A 17732-nucleotide genomic window follows, 5' to 3' on the forward strand; every position below is an offset into this window, starting at 1 on the left:
TGTCTTTCGGTGTCTGTGTACCTCTCCCTCCCTGCCATCCCTCCTTTCTCTGTCATTCTCTCTCACTGTATTTCTGTCCTCTCTCATTGACTCTTTCTATGTCATTTTCTCTCACTGTATTTCTGTCCTCTCTCATTGACTCTCTCTCTCTCTGTGTCATTCACTCTTACTGTATTTCTGTCCTCTCTCATTGACTCTTTCTATGGCATTCTCTCTCACTGTATTTCTATGTCATTTTCTCTCACTGTATTTCTGTCCTCTCTCATTGACTCTTTCTATGTCATTTTCTCTCACTGTATTTCTGTCCTCTCTCATTGACTCTCTCTCTCTCTCTGTGTCATTCACTCTTACTGTATTTCTGTCCTCTCTCATTGACTCTTTCTATGGCATTCTCTCTCACTGTATTTCTGTCCTATCTCATTGACTTTCTATGTCATTCTCTCTCACTGTATTTCTGTCCTCTCTCATTGACTCTTTCTATGTCATTCTCTCTCACTGTATTTCTGTCCTCTCTCATTGACTCTCTCTCTCTGTCATTCTCTCTCACTGTATTTCTGTCCTCTCTCTCTCTGTCATTCTCTCTCACTGTATTTATGTTCTCTCTCATTGACTCTCTCTCTCTCTCTGTCATTATCTCTCACTGTATTTCTGTCCTCTCTCATTGACTCTTTCTCTGCTCCACTTTTTGCTCATCTCATACTTCTATTGGTTCCAGGTTATCACTCACTGGCTAAATGGTTTGCCATATAACCCTCATTCCATCCCTAGCAAAGAGCCAGCTGAGGCTCCAAACCCAACGTGTTGACTCTTAAAAACTGGGTTTTTTCTCCCCCAAAGTACAACCCTTCTGAGCTCCATGTAGAACACTTGGTGGAACGGGTTCTACATGGAACCCAAATGGGTTCTTCAAAGGGTTCTCCTGTGGGGACAGCCAAATACCCTTCAAGGTTCTGGATAACACACTTTTGTCTGTAAGAGACCATACTGTGAATAGCAACAGGTCCAGAGACACCTTCAAAAAGGCTCCAGCCAACATCGCCGTCCAACAGCTGTGGCATTTGTGCCTGTCACCGTGGAAACTAATCCGGATACAGGCAGGACAATAAAGAGGAGACATAAAAGAGGGATATCTTATAGAGTTGTATTCCTCTCTCTGACTGAGACTACTTTTTCAACCCCACCTCACAACAGACTCAGACTCAGGATGAAAAGCTAAACTAATCTGGAACCGTGTGCAGGACAGAAGGGATTAGGCAGCGTCTGCGCGCGCACACACACACACACAAAAGCACACACACACACGTGAATACATACACACACACTGAGAATACATACACACACACTGAACAGTCTGACTTCCCAGTGTGCGTGCGTGCGTGTGTGTGTGTGTGTGTGTGTGTGTGTGTGTGTGTGTGTGTGTGTGTGTGTGTGTGTGTGTGTGTGTGTGTGTGTGTGTGTGTGTGTGTGTGTGTGTGTGTGTGTGTGTGTGTGTGTGTGTGTGTGTGTATTTGGCGGACGTCAGTGATCCAGAATTATCCCTCAACACCTTGAAACAGTGGAGAACTAAGCTGTACCATTCCTTTCACCATGAATGTTTAGTCTGTAGCCTCACCTGCCAGTTGTACAGTCTTTTAGAACCTGTTGTTACCCACACAGCTGGTAGACAACACTCAGTACCAGTGTAGTTAGCAACCAAAACATTCTCTCTGTAGCCATATAGCTTAATGATGGATAATGGAGTTTGTATCTTGTTAGAGATCAATACGTGTTACATTTAGTCAGTAACAGGTTTACTGTGAATTATAGAACAAACAACGTAGGATATGCAGACCTCAATCAACAAGCAGGTCAGTAACAAAGTAGGAAGAAGACACAACGTAAATATTACTGGTGAAAGACAAAGAAACCTTAAGAACAACGGTTGAATCAGAACAACGGAAGTGAGAGAGAACGGCGAGGATAGGAGTATGGAAAACAAACTATGAAGAGAGTTTTGAGAATAGTGTTTAAATATGATTCAAATATCTTATGGCACAGGGCTTTACATAGTGACAAAAGGATGCCTGTAATTCACTAGTCAATTCGAAAGTACATGGAATAGCGTCCCTCTATTCGTCCGCTGAGTAAAATACACTCACAAAACTGTTAAGAAAAGTGATTCAGGCAGCAGTTGGTGATGTGACTTGCCATACGATTTCATGTAAGAAACTGTATTGAGAAGTAACATCAACCTCGGCATCAGATAAGACGCTGCATGCGCTGTATTGCGTGGATTGCCCTGCCCATTGCGTTTCTGGTGCAGTGATTTGAGGTGCAATTTGGTTTAAAAACCATTAATAGGATGTGTGTGAGGCCTCTCCATGTCTCCCTCTCTGTCAGACCCAGTGGCAGGTTCACTCAGAGTTCTGACTCACTGTGTTATTATAAGGAGCCCCGGCCGCGAGGAGAGGAGGCTGCGAGGCACTGCTCGCCAGTTCACTTCCACATCAGCAACCCTGAGAGTTTTCACAGACACACAATCCCCCAAAAAAACAGCCTGGCATCACATGGCCCAAGCAGTCCATGGGTAGCTAGACTCTTCTCACGGACGGAGAGGATAGGCTGGCAACCACAGCCTGGTACCCAATCAGGTACCACTACTATGGAGTCAAACAGGGATTCATTCTGTACATTCCACCATGTAGCTCGTTCTATCTGCAAATTCCTACTTCTGTACATTGTGGACTCTGTGCCTTTTGCAGTTGTCTCTTGTCATTGAGGTCACTGGACAACCTTGAAACATCTGCAGACTAACGGGCCATATTCATACAGTTGATGACGTCATTCTACTGTATTCGTTGATAGTGCCCATGACGAGCCCTCTGGCACAGTGGTGTAAAAGCCAGAGCATCCTGTAGTCATAGGTTAGAGCCCGCTGCATGGCTAAGGGGCATACTGAGACATACAAACACACATAGCCAGAGGAGAGGCTGCAAGTCTGCAAAAAACTAGGCATTATTGCCTATTGGCATTTGGGGAATATCACAAATATCGAAGGTATCTTGGAGCGATGTCCTCTCTGCCCCTCAAGATAAGGCACCTTGGCAGCACAACACCCGGTGCACTACACCAGATATTATCTCTGTGGGTCTATGGACCTAAACAGATCATTTAGGGCTACGCACTCATCTTCATTTATAGATCGATCATTGGTCTAACAAGCAAGACTTAAAAGCTGGACACTTTAACTGAGCCTGTAGCACCACCCTCCTACAAAGGAACACCTACTGCAGTCAAAAGGCACAGCTTATTCCCAACTAAAATCACTTTGCGTTTAGTCTACGACAGCAAAACTGAACATTGGGTAATTTTCACGGATGCAATTTGTCCCTCTCCAATACAGTTCTGGCAAGCTTCACTGAGATCTATTTTTCGGACAAGGAGAGCAGGCCTCCTGCTATTTCCTTTACAGCTGTAGCTAGCTGAGAGCGTGTGAGACAGTGGGGAGGTTCCTTCAGCATCCAGCGGAGGAGAGAGGTGGGTGAGAGGAGGAATTGGAGTGGGTGAAGAGGTGGAGGCGTATAGCGTTCGCATCATGCCATAAACCTATTAACTGTTAAGAAAAGGAAGCTTCAGAATGAGATGCTTTTGTTCGGCTTAATGTCAAGAGAGCCAGAGCCCTTTACACTCCCAGTTATTCAACTGCTTGGATTCACTCCAAACAAACTGGATTGAATGCAGCTGGGAAGAAAACCTCTCTCTCGATACTTAAGTTGCTGTGAGTGGAATGCTTGGCCGATTGAAATTCTATCCAAAGCCTTGGTGCATTGATCTCAATTTCTTTGGGCTTCGGTAAACAGCACATTGTGCGCCTACAAATCAAGTAATTAACACGTAAAAAGCAACAGTGGCTGTGGATGATCAAGGTCATGTTGCCTTTAAAATTAAGCAAAGGTCTGAGAGGGGAAATTAAAATTGAGCGACGGCTAGAAGTTGAACGCCCGATGAAGATAGAGGACAGGACAGTCGGAGACAGCCAGCACATTAACACCTGATCTAGTGACTGACTTTGACTGGCTGACACTAGATTGACCAAAAGGCATGCATCAAGGTGGACTACTGAGTACTGGTCAAAGGTCAAAGGGACTCATTTTCACAGCCTGTTATAACTAGAGTATAAGCTGGACCTTGCTATCGTAGCACGGCCCATACGCTGCCCACACAATTTCTACTAGACCTGTCAAAGGACTTACAGCACAGTGCTCTACCTCAGCTGACAGACCGATAGGGGAGATGGATGTTAAGTATCCCAATATTTCTGTTATTACGGGGCTATCACTCATTCAAGAGTGCGCATGAAGTCGGTTGGTTGATGGACCTGGCCTTGAGTGTAATGGTGACCTTTGATGGTGTTCATACGGTTTAGTAAACTTTGTTAAACTGGAACCTTGTCGTGGTGTCATTTTGATTTAACATTGGTAGCAGAGGATGGTTAATAACTACAATGTGACACCTCGCTTCGACGAGAAGAGGTCGTACGAAAGTTGGAAAAATGAACTTGGAATCTGGTCACGCGTTACTAATCTGGACGCGAAAAAGCAAGCACTTGTGGTGGTATTATCGCTGGAGGGAAGAGCGAGAGACACAGCACTGGAAATAGCCATTGAGGATTTGAACATGGATGATGGTATGGGAACTTTGATAAGAGCACTGGATTCTGTATTTCTTAAAGAAGAGAAAGACGGTGCCTAGGAGGCATATTCAACAGCCACATGTGTTAAGAGAACATGGTTGTTCCAATCTGAAAACTGGACAAACTGTTAAATACATGGTATTCCACATACAGCAACCGCCATTGGACGAGCAGGAAAAGCCAAAGGAAAACACCAGAACTGGTCCAACTTGCAGTACTCTGAACCAGCTACACATTCTGGTACAACAGGGTCAGCTGATCTGTCACTTGTAGATAATCTCAGAATTGAAACAATGGAAAATCGAGAAAAACAGAATGACATTCAAAATGATGATGTACTTGAAACAAAGGACGTGTCATTTGACTCCGCTAAGCCAGATGAGCTCAGTAATTGGAGAAAAACTGGAGTGTTTGAGGAAGTCAAAGACATTGGCCAAAAATGTGTCTCAACAAGGTGGGTGTGTACCCTTAAAGAATCCTTAACTGGAATAGTGCCTAAAGCACGTCTAGTGGCTAGAGGTTTTGAGGAGCTGGCTGCTAAAGAACTCCCAAAAGACTTACCAACATGCGCCTCAGAGTCACTCAGATTGCTGACGTCAGTGATCTGCCAGAAAAAAATGGAGACTTAATTCCATAGACATCAAATCTGCATTTTTGCAGGGAACAGAGCTGTCAAGGGACATTCACATCCGACCTCCGCACAAAGCTAAAAGCGAAGGAACACTGTGGAAACTAAAAAAGTGTGTGTATGGACTGGCAGATGCATCACTCTACTGGTACAACAAAGTCAAGGCAACAATGCTGAATACAGGTGGAAAAATGTCACAAGTTGATCCTGCAGTCTTCTATTGGCTTGATCAAGACTGCAAAGTGTATTACAGTTGGTGGAACAATACTGATGCAACAGGAGAGCTATATCTAGAATCTACAACCCATTCATGTGGATTCTTCAAGAGCCGTACAAAGGAATTCCCCTCTGTGGAATTGAAGCTGATCAATTGAGGTCGAAGATAGGACACATTTTATGGGTTGCTAGACAGAGTAGACCTGATGTAATGTTTGATTTTTGCAACTTGGCATCCAACACAAAACACACGACTGTACAAACCATTCATGAGGCGAACAAAGTTGTTCGTAAACTGAAATCACAAGTGACTTTAAAGTTTCAGCATGTTGGAAAATATGACTCTTTGAAACTAGTTGTCTTCAGTGATGCTTCGCTAGGGAACCTTACAGATGGAGGCACACAAGGTGGAGGTCTAATCGTGTTAATGGGTGAAGGAGGAAGATTCTCACCTATCTGTTGGCAGTCAAAAAGGATTGTCCGAAGCACACTTGCTGGAGAAACACTTACTCTTGCGGATGGAATTGACAATGCTATCTTTCTTGCAACTCTGTTCTCAGAGCTCACCACTGGTGAGACAAAACGGCACATTCCACCTGTAGTTTGTGTCACTGACAACTACTCATTAGTTGATGTTGTGAAGTCAACCAAGTCTGTCACAGAGAAAAGACTTCGTCTGGAGATTAGCAGCATCAAGGAACTTATTCAAGCACAGAGAATCCAGTGGATTCTGTGGTCGACCACAAAGGAACAGCTTGCTGACTGTCTGACTAAAAAAGGAGCATCGGGTCTTGTGCTCCTACAGGCTCTCAGTAATGGAAAGTGGCAGCTTGAGTAATACAAATAAAAACTGGTCACACAACACATTTGTAATGGGGATCTTGAATAATACTTGGAAATTGAATTATGTTGTTGATGTTTTATTTGTCTTTAAAGAAAAGTGGAGATTGTTAAGTTCATGTTTTAAGTATCCTCATTTTCTGTTATTACGGGGCTATCACTCAGTCAAGAGTGCGCATGAAGTCGGTTGGTTGATGGACCTGGCCTTGAGTGTAATGGTGACCTTTGATGGTGTTTATACGGTATTGTAAACTTTGTTAAACTGGAACCTTGTCATTGTGTCATTTCAAATTAACATTGGACACGACAAGAGGTTGAATGGGAAGAGGAGAAGAGTCAAGAGAGAGGATTTGATGTTGAGTGTTACCATGGAGATGACACAGACAGGCAGACAGACAGAGAGAAAGAGACAGACGGACAGGCGGGTGGCAGACAGACAGACAGACAGACAGGTGGCAGGCAGGCGGGCGGTCGATTACCAGAGCCGGATCAGGCAGCAGTTGGTATCGCTACCTAGCAGCGCCAGAGCAGGCAGTATTTGGTATAGCTACCTAGCAGCGCCAGAGCAGGCAGTATTTGGTATAGCTACCTAGCAGCGCCAGAGCAGGCAGTAGTTGGTATAGCTACCTAGCAGTGCCAGAGCAGGCAGCAGTTGGTATAGCTACCTAGCAGCGCCAGAGCAGGCAGTATTTGGTATAGCTACCTAGCAGAGCCATGAAGCAGATGCAAATGGCGAACAGGGAGCTGAAGCTCAGTCCCACGTCGTCTCGGTAGATGGCCAGCGCCACCTCGCAGTGGCGCCCCCGGTAGCCCTCGGGGCAGTGGCACGTGAACTTGGAGGGCGACTGTGCCAGGCAGGTGCCCCGTTGGCACGGCCGACTGGCACACAGGGTGTAGATGCAGAACTTCCCCGTACCATTCAGCTTCACCATGTGGCCAGGGGGGCACCTAAAAAAAAGATGGAAGGAGGAGCAAGAGGAGACATTAGAACATGTGGTTAAAAGAGAGCGATAAAAACAGAGGTTAGATCTCTCCTTTCTGATTCCCCGATTCTATTTTGGTCCTCCACTGTACTCAGAGGATAGCGGATAATACAGTGTATTGATCGAAACAAATGCATCTCAATTAAATAGTTACTCCTGACTTAGACTCTCCCCCATTTTCCACCCACAGGTTACGCACAGACAAAGAGACACACATCGGCATACACACGTATGATGTGAAACCAGTAGGACTCACACAGAGCATTAAACCAGGCTGACGAACAGCAGCGAGGATGAACATTATATCCCAGGGACTGCACCACCATTACCAGAATCAGAGAGAGGAGCTAGACCAGGGGGCCTGGGTTGAATAGCTGCCCACACACTGCCTGGCAACATTTGACTCAGGCATGTTTACAGCCAGCCCTGCAGGACTGAGGTGTATCAAAAGGGCCTGGTTTGACTGATGGGGGGGATGAGGGGAAGTTTGTCTAAGATTAAAGGCTGCGAGAGGATGAGGCACTGGCTTCTGACGCTGTAGTCCTTGAAGAAGACAGCGAGGGCCTCGGTGTGTTTGTATGACATAGAGAGAGATTTGATAATTGTGTTCGATCACGTGTACCTGCACTCATGGACTCTCCAGAGGTCAACGCAGGTGAAGGGGGGGCTACATTGGTTCCTCTTGCAGGAGTCGGAGGAGCAGCCCAAGGAGAGCCCCTGGGAACTGACCAAGGAGACCCCGTCTCTGGACTGGCCATCCAGAGGCACGTATCGACCGTTCAGCCTCAGGTCCCGAATGCAACCTTGAGAGAGAGGAGAGGACAGTGTGACAATCAAGCACACACGCACACAAGGACATGCTCTGACACACAAACACACACCACTTACTTTCTTTGCCATGCTCTGACACGCTTACAACACTAGTCTTTCAGGGCTTTTAAAGTCCATTTAATAAACACGCACACGGTCTGTTTCTGCCTGAGGCAAAGCTGCCTGACCACCCTTGTATTTGCACATTATATTGTCTTTCCCCCTGCACGCCACATGCCATTTCCACAGCACTGCAGAGCACTGCACTGCATACTCTCATAGCCGCGTCACACTTTATCTATCTCATACTAACCTCCCCTAGGGCAGCCATCATCCCCTAACTCTAAAGATGCATCTGTGTGAATTATTAATTCACCAGTCATATGAATAATTTAGAAATCGGCAATAAAATACTTTGTCATCTCACTCAAAAGAGGATTATGAATTGATAAAGCCCCTAACTCTGGCTGCACCTTATTGGAAGGTTATGTTCTCAAACTGTCACTAACTGTCTGCCTCGCACACCCAGCCTTTCCCATCATGCCCCATTCCCTGCAGTCTTCTCACCCTGGAAGCTCTTGTTGGAGCCTGAGGGGAAGGCGTTTCCCAGCATCACCACTGCAGGGTCAATGATGATCTCTCGGCTCCGGCTTGGAGCTGCACTGGTCTCCCGTCTGCCCCCACCCCCGTCCAGACGCAGGGTCAACTCATTGTCGTGGCGATCCAGGTAGACCTCGTGCCACTCGCCATTGTCAAGGCGATAGGAGGGCAGTGTCAGGTTGTAGTCTCCATCTCCTAGGTTATAGAAGACAGCCAGTAGGCCCTGGTAGATCTGGAGGAGAGGAGAGCGTTATAGGAGACAGACAGTAGGTCCTGGTAGATCTGGAGGAGAGGAGATAGTTATAGGAGACAGACAGTAGGTCCTGGTAGATCTGGAGGAGGGGAGACAGTTATAGAAGACAGACAATAGGTCCTGGTAGATCTGGAGGAGAGGAGGCAGTTATAGGAGACAGACAGTAGGTCCTGGTAGATCTGGAGGAGAGGAGAGAGTTATAGGAGACAGGCAGTATGTCCTGGTAGATCTGGAGGAGAGGAGATAGTTATAGGAGACAGACAGTAGGTCCTGGTAGATCTGGAGGAGAGGAGAGAGTTATAGGAGAAAGACAGTAGGTCCTGGTAGATCTGGAGGAGAGGAGAGAGTTATAGGAGACAGACAGTAGGTCCTTCTAGATCTGGAGGAGAGGAGAGAGTTAAAGGAGACAGACAGTAGGTCCTGGTAGATCTGGAGGAGAGGAGAGAGTTATAGGAGACAGACAGTAGGTCCTGGTAGATCTGGAGGAGAGGAGATAGTTATAGGAGACAGACAGTAGGTCCTGGTAGATCTGGAGGAGAGGAGAGAGTTATAGGAGACAGACAGTAGGTCCTGGTAGATCTGGAGGAGAGGAGAGAGTTAAAGGAGACAGATAGTAGGTCCTGGTAGATCTGGAGGAGAGGAGAGAGTTATAGGAGACAGACAGTAGGTCCTGGTAGATCTGGAGGAGAGGACAGCGTTAAAGGAGACAGACAGTAGGTCCTGGTAGATCTGGAGGAGAGGAGGGAGTTATAGGAGACAGACAGTAGGTCCTGGTAGATCTGGAGGAGAGGAGATAGTTATAGGAGACAGACAGTAGGTCCTGGTAGATCTGGAGGAGAGGAGAGAGTTATAGGAGACAGACAGTAGGTCCTGGTAGATCTGGAGGAGAGGAGATAGTTATAGGAGACAGACAGTAGGTCCTGGTAGATCTGGAGGAGAGGAGAGAGTTATAGGAGACAGACAGTATGTCCTGGTATATCTGGAGGAGAGGAGAGAGTTATAGGAGACAGACAGTAGGTCCTGGTAGATCTGGAGGAGAGGAGAGAGTTATAGGAGAAAGACAGTAGGTCCTGGTAGATCTGGAGGAGAGGAGAGAGTTATAGGAGACAGACAGTAGGTCCTTCTAGATCTGGAGGAGAGGAGAGAGTTAAAGGAGACAGACAGTAGGTCCTGGTAGATCTGGAGGAGAGGAGAGAGTTATAGGAGACAGACAGTAGGTCCTGGTAGATCTGGAGGAGAGGAGATAGTTATAGGAGACAGACAGTAGGTCCTGGTAGATCTGGAGGAGAGGAGAGAGTTATAGGAGACAGACAGTAGGTCCTGGTAGATCTGGAGGAGAGGACAGCGTTAAAGGAGACAGACAGTAGGTCCTGGTAGATCTGGAGGAGAGGAGGGAGTTATAGGAGACAGACAGTAGGTCCTGGTAGATCTGGAGGAGAGGAGATAGTTATAGGAGACAGACAGTAGGTCCTGGTAGATCTGGAGGAGAGGAGAGAGTTATAGGAGACAGACAGTGGGTCCTGGTAGATCTGGAGGAGAGGAGAGAGTTATAGGAGACAGACAGTAGGTCCTGGTAGATCTGGAGGAGAGGAGATAGTTATAGGAGAAAGACAGTAGGTCCTGGTAGATCTGGAGGAGAGGAGAGAGTTATAGGAGACAGACAGTAGGTCCTGGTAGATCTGGAGGAGAGGAGAGAGTTAAAGGAGACAGACAGTAGGTCCTGGTAGATCTGGAGGAGATGAGAGAGTTATAGGAGACAGACAGTAGGTCCTGGTAGATCTGGAGGAGAGGAGAGAGTTATAGGAGACAGACAGTAGGTCCTGGTAGATCTGGAGGAGAGGAGAGAGTTATAGGAGACAGACAGTAGGTCCTGGTAGATCTGGAGGAGAGGAGAGAATTATAGGAGACAGACAGTAGGTCCTTCTAGATCTGGAGGAGAGGAGAGAGTTATAGGAGACAGACAGTAGGTCCTGGTAGATCTGGAGGAGAGGAAAGAGTTAAAGGAGACAGGCAGTAGGTCCTGGTAGATCTGGAGGAGAGGAGAGAGTTATAGGAGACAGACAGTAGGTCCTGGTAGATCTGGAGGAGAGGAGATAGTTATAGGAGACAGACAGTAGGTCCTGGTAGATCTGGAGGAGAGGAGAGAGTTATAGGAGACAGACAGTAGGTCCTGGTAGATCTGGAGGAGAGGAGAGAGTTAAAGGAGACAGACAGTAGGTCCTGGTAGATCTGGAGGAGAGGAGAGAGTTATAGGAGACAGACAGTAGGTCCTGGTAGATCTGGAGGAGAGGAGAGAGTTATAGGAGACAGACAGTATGTCCTGGTAGATCTGGAGGAGAGTGGGAGAGGAGAGGGTATCAGGGTTATTGACATCAGACTACATCAGACCCCCCCCCACCCCAAAAGAAAACTATTCAAGACTCAGAAAGTTAAGATGTAGTATATATGCGGTAAACAAAGCCAATAGCAGTTGGACAATCCACTCAACAAACCAGCATAGTTCTTCTGATACACAGGCAAGTGGACATCAATGTGAAGGCAGACAAAGGACGGAGATATTAGGGCAAGGAAAATGTCAGGAAGATGATGATTGTGTGACTCTGGGACCACAAGGAAACAGTATAATCACCGAGGGCTGGATCTGATAAGACCCTGCCACACACTAACTGAATTAAACATACCGCCTCCGTAATTAGAAACATCAGGGCCTGGGGAATTCAATATGCCTCCATTTATTCAACAACTCTGTTTTTAACTTTTCCTCTAGAGGGTGGGTCATCTGGGCTCTATGACATACAATCCCTTTCTGGGCTGCTCACATTTTCAAAGAACTTCCTTTCTCTATCATCCACACATCTCTCTCTCTCTCTCTCTCTCTCTCTCTCTCTTTCTCACCACATCACCACCTCTCCCTCTCTCTCTCTCTCTCTACATCACTACCTCTCTCTCTCTCTCTCTCTACATCACTACGGAAATGGCGCCACACCAAACTGGAAGTCTTCCGACTAGCTTGGAAAGACAGTACTGTGCAGTACCGAAGAGCCCTTACTGCTGCTCGATCATCCTATTTTTCTAAATTAATTGAGGAAAATAAGAACAATCCGAAATTCCTTTTTGATACTGTCGCAAAGCTAACTAAAAAGCAGCATTCCCCAAGAGAGGATGACTTTCACTTTAGCAGTGATAAATTCATGAACTTCTTTGAGGAAAAGATTATGATTATTAGAAAGCAAATTACGGACTCCTCCTTAAATCTGCGTATTCCTCCAAAGCTCAGTTGTCCTGAGTCTGCACAACTCTGCCAGGACCTAGGATCAAGAGAGATGCTCAAGTGTTTTAGTACTATATCTCTTGACACAATGATGAAAATAATCATGGCCTCTAAACCTTCAAGCTGCATACTGGACCCCATTCCAACTAAACTACTGAAAGAGCTGCTTCCTGTGCTTGGCCCTCCTATGTTGAACATAACAAACGGCTCTCTATGCACCGGATGTGTACCAAACTCACTAAAAGTGGCAGTAATAAAGCCTCTCTTGAAAAAGCCAAACCTTGACCCAGAAAATATAAAAAACTATCGGCCTATATCGAATCTTCCATTCCTCTCAAAAATTTTAGAAAAGGCTGTTGCGCAACAACTCACTGCCTTCCTGAAGACAAACAATGTATACGAAATGCTTCAGTCTGGTTTTAAACCCCATCATAGCACTGAGACGGCACTTGTGAAGGTGGTAAATTACATTTTAATGGCATCGGACCTAGGCTCTGCATCTGTCCTCGTGCTCCTAGACCTTAGTGCTGCTTTTGATACCATCGATCACCACATTCTTTTGGAGAGATTGGAAACCCAAATTGGTCTACACGGACAAGTTCTGGCCTGGTTTAGATCTTATCTGTCGGAAAGATATCAGTTTGTCTCTGTGAATGGTTTGTCCTCTGACAAATCAACTGTAAATTTCGGTGTTCCTCAAGGTTCCGTTTTAGGAACACTATTGTTTTCACTATATATTTTACCTCTTGGGGATGTTATTCGAAAACATAATGTTAACTTTCACTGCTATGCGGATGACACACAGCTGTACATTTCAATGAAACATGGTGAAGCCCCAAAATTGCCCTTGCTAAAAGCATGTGTTTCAGACATAAGGAAGTGGATGGCTGCAAACTTTCTACTTTTAAACTCAGACAAAACAGAGATGCTTGTTCTAGGTCCCAAGAAACAAAGAGATCTTCTGTTGAATCTGACAATTAATCTTAATGGTTGTACAGTCGTCTCAAAAAAAACTGTGAAGGACCTCGGCGTTACTCTGGACCCTTGATCTCTCTTTTGAAGAACATATCAAGACCATTTCAAGGACAGCTTTTTCCCATCTACGTAACATTGCAAAAATCAGAAACTTTCTGTCCAAAAATGATGCAGAAAAATTAATCCATGCTTTTGTCACTTCTAGGTTAGACTACTGCAATGCTCTACTTTCCGGCTATCCGGATAAAGCACTAAATAAACTTCAGTTAGTGCAAACTCGGTCTCAACCTTTAAGTCTCTACTGAAGACTCATCTCTTCAGTGGGTCATATGATTGAGTGTAGTCTGGCCCAGGGGTGGGAAGGTGAACAGAAAGGCTCTGGAGCAACGAACCGCCCTTGCTGTCTCTGCCTGGCTGGTTCCCCTCTTTCCACTGGGATTCTCTGCCTTTAACCCTATTACAGGGGCTGAGTCACTGGCTTACTGGGGCTCTCTCATGCCGTCCCTGGAGGGGGTGCGTCACCTGAGTGGGTTGATTCACTGATGTGGTCATCCTGTCTGGGTTGGCGCCCCCCCCTGGGCTATACTCAGCCTTCTCTCAGGATGGTAAGTTGGTGGTTGAAGATATCCCTCTAGTGGTGTGGGGGCTGTGCTTTGGCAAAGTGGGTGGGGTTATATCCTTCCTGTTTGGCCCTGTCCGGGGGTGTCCTCGGATGGGGCCACAGTGTCTCCTGACCCCTCCTGTCTCAGCCTCCAGTATTTATGCTGCAGTAGTTTATGTGTCGGGGGGCTAGGGTCAGTTTGTTATATTTGGAGTACTTCTCCTGTCCTATTCGGTGTCCTGTGTGAATTTAAGTGTGCGTTCTCTACTTCTCTCCTTCTCTCTTTCTTTCTCTCTCTCGGAGGACCTGAGCCCTAGGACCATGCCCCAGGAATACCTGACATGATGACTCCTTGCTGTCCCCAGTCCACCTGACTGTGCTGCTGCTCCAGTTTCAACTGTTCTGCCTTATTATTATTGGACCATGCTGGTCATTTATGAACATTTGAACATCTTGGCCATGTTCTGTTATAATCTCCACCCGGCACAGCCAGAAGAGGACTGGCCATCCCACATATGCTCTCTCTAATTCTCTCTTTCTTTCTCTCTCTCGGAGGACCTGAGCCCTAGGACCATGCCCCAGGAATACCTGCCATGATGACTCCTTGCTGTCCCCAGTCCACCTGACCGTGCTGCTGCTCCAGTTTCAACTGTTCTGCCTTATTATTATTGGACCATGCTGGTCATTTATGAACATTTGAACATCTTGGCCATGTTCTGTTATAATCTCCACCCGGCACAGCCAGAAGAGGACTGGCCACCCCACATAGCCTGGTTCCTCTCTAGGTTTCTTCCTAGGTTTTGGCCTTTCTAGGGAGTTTTTCCTAGCCACCGTGCTTCTACACCTGCATTGCTTGCTGTTTGGGGTGTTAGGCTGGGTTTCTGTACAGCACTTTGAGATATCAGCTGATGTACGAAGGGCTATATAAATACATTTGATTTGATTTGATCTCTCTCTCTCTCTACATCACTACATCTCTCTCTCTCTACATCACTACCCCTCCGTACCTCCACCTCCACCTCTACCTCTACCTCTACCTCTACCTCTTTGGCCTATCCTTATCTTTGTTCTTATCTCCCTCGTTCTCGATCTCTCTCCACTCTGTTTCACAACAACAACAAGCTCAATTGATCTCAGCCACAATCCAGGAAGCCTGACAGTTTTCATTTTTTTTTATACAACATGCCTTTCTCTTTCCTCAAATCTTGAAAAGAAAACAAATTCCATTTCAGCCTGGCCCGAATGATAACCACTTGACTTTCAGAGAGCAATATTCATTTAAGACAAACAGTTTATTTGCAGCCAGGCACGCAGATCCAAAGCGAGGCGTGTGTTAGTCTACGGGCCATTGATATGGTGAGAAGCAGCCTTCATTTCGATTTAAAAAACATCCTGCGAGGCTCCCACTGAGCATAATTTGCAAACACTCCATTTTATTCCACCGCTGATGATGATGTAAACAGTGGTATGAGATGAGCAGAAAGAGAGGAGATGGGGGAAGAGTTTCTGACGTTTACCTCGACCTCTACTTCCCCCCCAAGCTAAAAGGCTACAGCTGTGAACTGCTTACCTCCTGATACACCACCCCATCAGCTGGCTCAGATGCATGAGAAAAAGCAGTGAGCTCCACTAAGATGGGTCCAAGGTTGTTTTCCTGGTGAGAGATTGCTTATTTCAAGGTTTCCTAATGAACTATTAATTATCTTTAGACCTCAGTGGGATGGCACTTTTACCAGACTAAGCGAGTGCTGCCGAGGCACCTCATGTTCCCCCCCAATTAAAGCTGAATGGGAATGTGCTCCGTTTCCTGCTCTCTCTCTCAGGTGGCGACTGGGGTTCGGGTTGCTGCCAATTCCCTCTACTGCACCCAGCGAGCGCTGCTCTGTCCCCAATCTGCATTAGTAAGAATACATTTAGACAGAGTCAAAAATCTACTTCCAATAACCACTATGGCCAGGGTTCAGGTGGAATGAAAGTGTGAAGATGAAATGAAAGATGAAGCCAGGGTTTATAACTGGGTGGGAACAAGGTTGAGGTATTTGTGAACGCTTATGCAACCTCTGTCTTTTCCCCGTGTACAGTATATTATCTCTGTGTACAGTATATTATCTCTGTGTACAGTATATTATCCCCGTGTACAGTATATTATCTCTGTGTACAGTATATTATCCCCGTGTACAGTATATTATCTCTGTGTACAGTATATTATCCCCGTGTACAGTATATTATCTCTGTGTACAGTATATTATCTCTGTGTACAGTACATTTTCCCCGTGTACAGTATATTATCTCTGTGTACAGTATATTATCCCCGTGTACAGTATATTATCCCTGTGTACAGTATATTATCTCTGTGTACAGTATATTATCTCTGTGTACAGTATATTATCCCGTGTACAGTATATTATCTCTGTGTACAGTATATTATCTCTGTGTACAGTATATTATCCCGTGTACAGTATATTATCTCTGTGTACAGTATATTATCTCTACGTCCTTCCAGATCAGCAGCCTCTTTATTACTTTCAAAAGCCTTCTATATAACCCCCAGCTGGCTGAATGAAGTAGCTGCCTCATTATACAGTACATTGATCCATGCTACCTACCCATTCACACACAGGGTGTTGGCAGAGAGAGAGAGAAAACCATACAGCTATCAGACAATCAGAAACATTTCTGATGTTGGATACACGTGGGATCCAGTGCATCTCTCATAATCGAAGGCATCAAGGCATAGGGAGAGAGTAGAGGACATCTGACAGGTACAATATGCTCCCGAGGCTATATTCAGGCTACCAGACAAGAAGTATTAATTGACAGGAGGCTCAAGGCTTCTGCTCCCTTTTGTTTTACTGGTGTTAACAATGTTAAAATGGCATTTATCATCCCTATTGTCTGGCTGGCCTTCACCGGGGCTAGAAGTGAAAATTAATGCTAGCCTACCGACTGGCCACAGACGTCAATTCAATGTCTATTCCACATGAGTTCAATGTTATTTAATTGAAATGACGCGGAAACAATTTTGATTCCACCAGTGTGTGCCCAGTGGGTACCCTTACAGATCAGAGACACCTCTCTCCCAAGAAACCCCAGGAGGCATCTGCTCCATCAGGACGGAGGACCAGAAAAAAGACAGAGGGAATGAAAAAGATAAGGGCTACCGCTGTGAGGCTTCAGCCACACGAATCACACTGTGAGCTGCACTAATGAAATCTCTAACCTGCCACTCCAGAGAGCAAGCTGCACATCTCAGCGCTGTCCTCATGCCAGTCTGATGGCATAAAGATAATTAATCAGTGACGATTTGAGGAGAGGAGAGCGGAGAGAAAAACAAAAAGCTGTAATCAGCAATCTAAGCACGCCACTGTGAGGCAGCTATTCCTCCTAAAACAAGGAGTCCATGGAGTGTGGGGGGCGCAGCTCGCGCTCCTTCTGAAAGCCTCCGCACGCTGAGCATACATTCAGCCAAGAGAAACACGCGCTAACGTGGACCGAATAAAAGCACACGGCACTACAACGTTGCACTTCTGTTGTGGGTTAATACCGGAGGATGTCTGCAGGACTGGTGCGTTTCACACTGGCTGCACACGGAAAACGCCTGACATTTATGTTCCTGTGATGAATCCATTCCCCACGTTGTGGCATTGTAGTAAAGATATGTGGATGATGGAGAATGTTAGGGGATGAGAGAAAATGTTGTAAAAACAGCAGTATACATAGTGGATGACACTAATGTTATGATTAACCTCAATCACACAGTTGGAGGGGGGGGGGGTGAGAACATTTTTATGGGGCCATGAAAGCATATTATGAGCTCCCATGGTCGGGAGAAATAGAGATATGAAGACAAAAGGGTGAGTCAAGAGAAGATATAAAAATAGAG

The 17732-nt window shown here is 45.9% G+C and overlaps 1 protein-coding gene across 1 annotated transcript in view; it reads right to left on the minus strand.

The window, feature by feature from the left end:
* Window positions 1-17732, minus strand: part of si:ch211-186j3.6 (neural-cadherin) — a 218883-nt gene that overhangs the window by 6665 nt on the left and 194486 nt on the right. The window contains 3 exon segments of the mRNA XM_036963347.2: window positions 7060-7304; window positions 7962-8142; window positions 8717-8981. Coding sequence (XP_036819242.2) covers window positions 7060-7304; window positions 7962-8142; window positions 8717-8981 — 691 coding nt within the window.

Source organism: Oncorhynchus mykiss, chromosome 26 (assembly GCF_057628025.1).
Source record: "Oncorhynchus mykiss isolate SJ-2025 chromosome 26, ASM5762802v1, whole genome shotgun sequence".
Taxonomy (NCBI): Eukaryota; Metazoa; Chordata; class Actinopteri; order Salmoniformes; family Salmonidae; genus Oncorhynchus; species Oncorhynchus mykiss.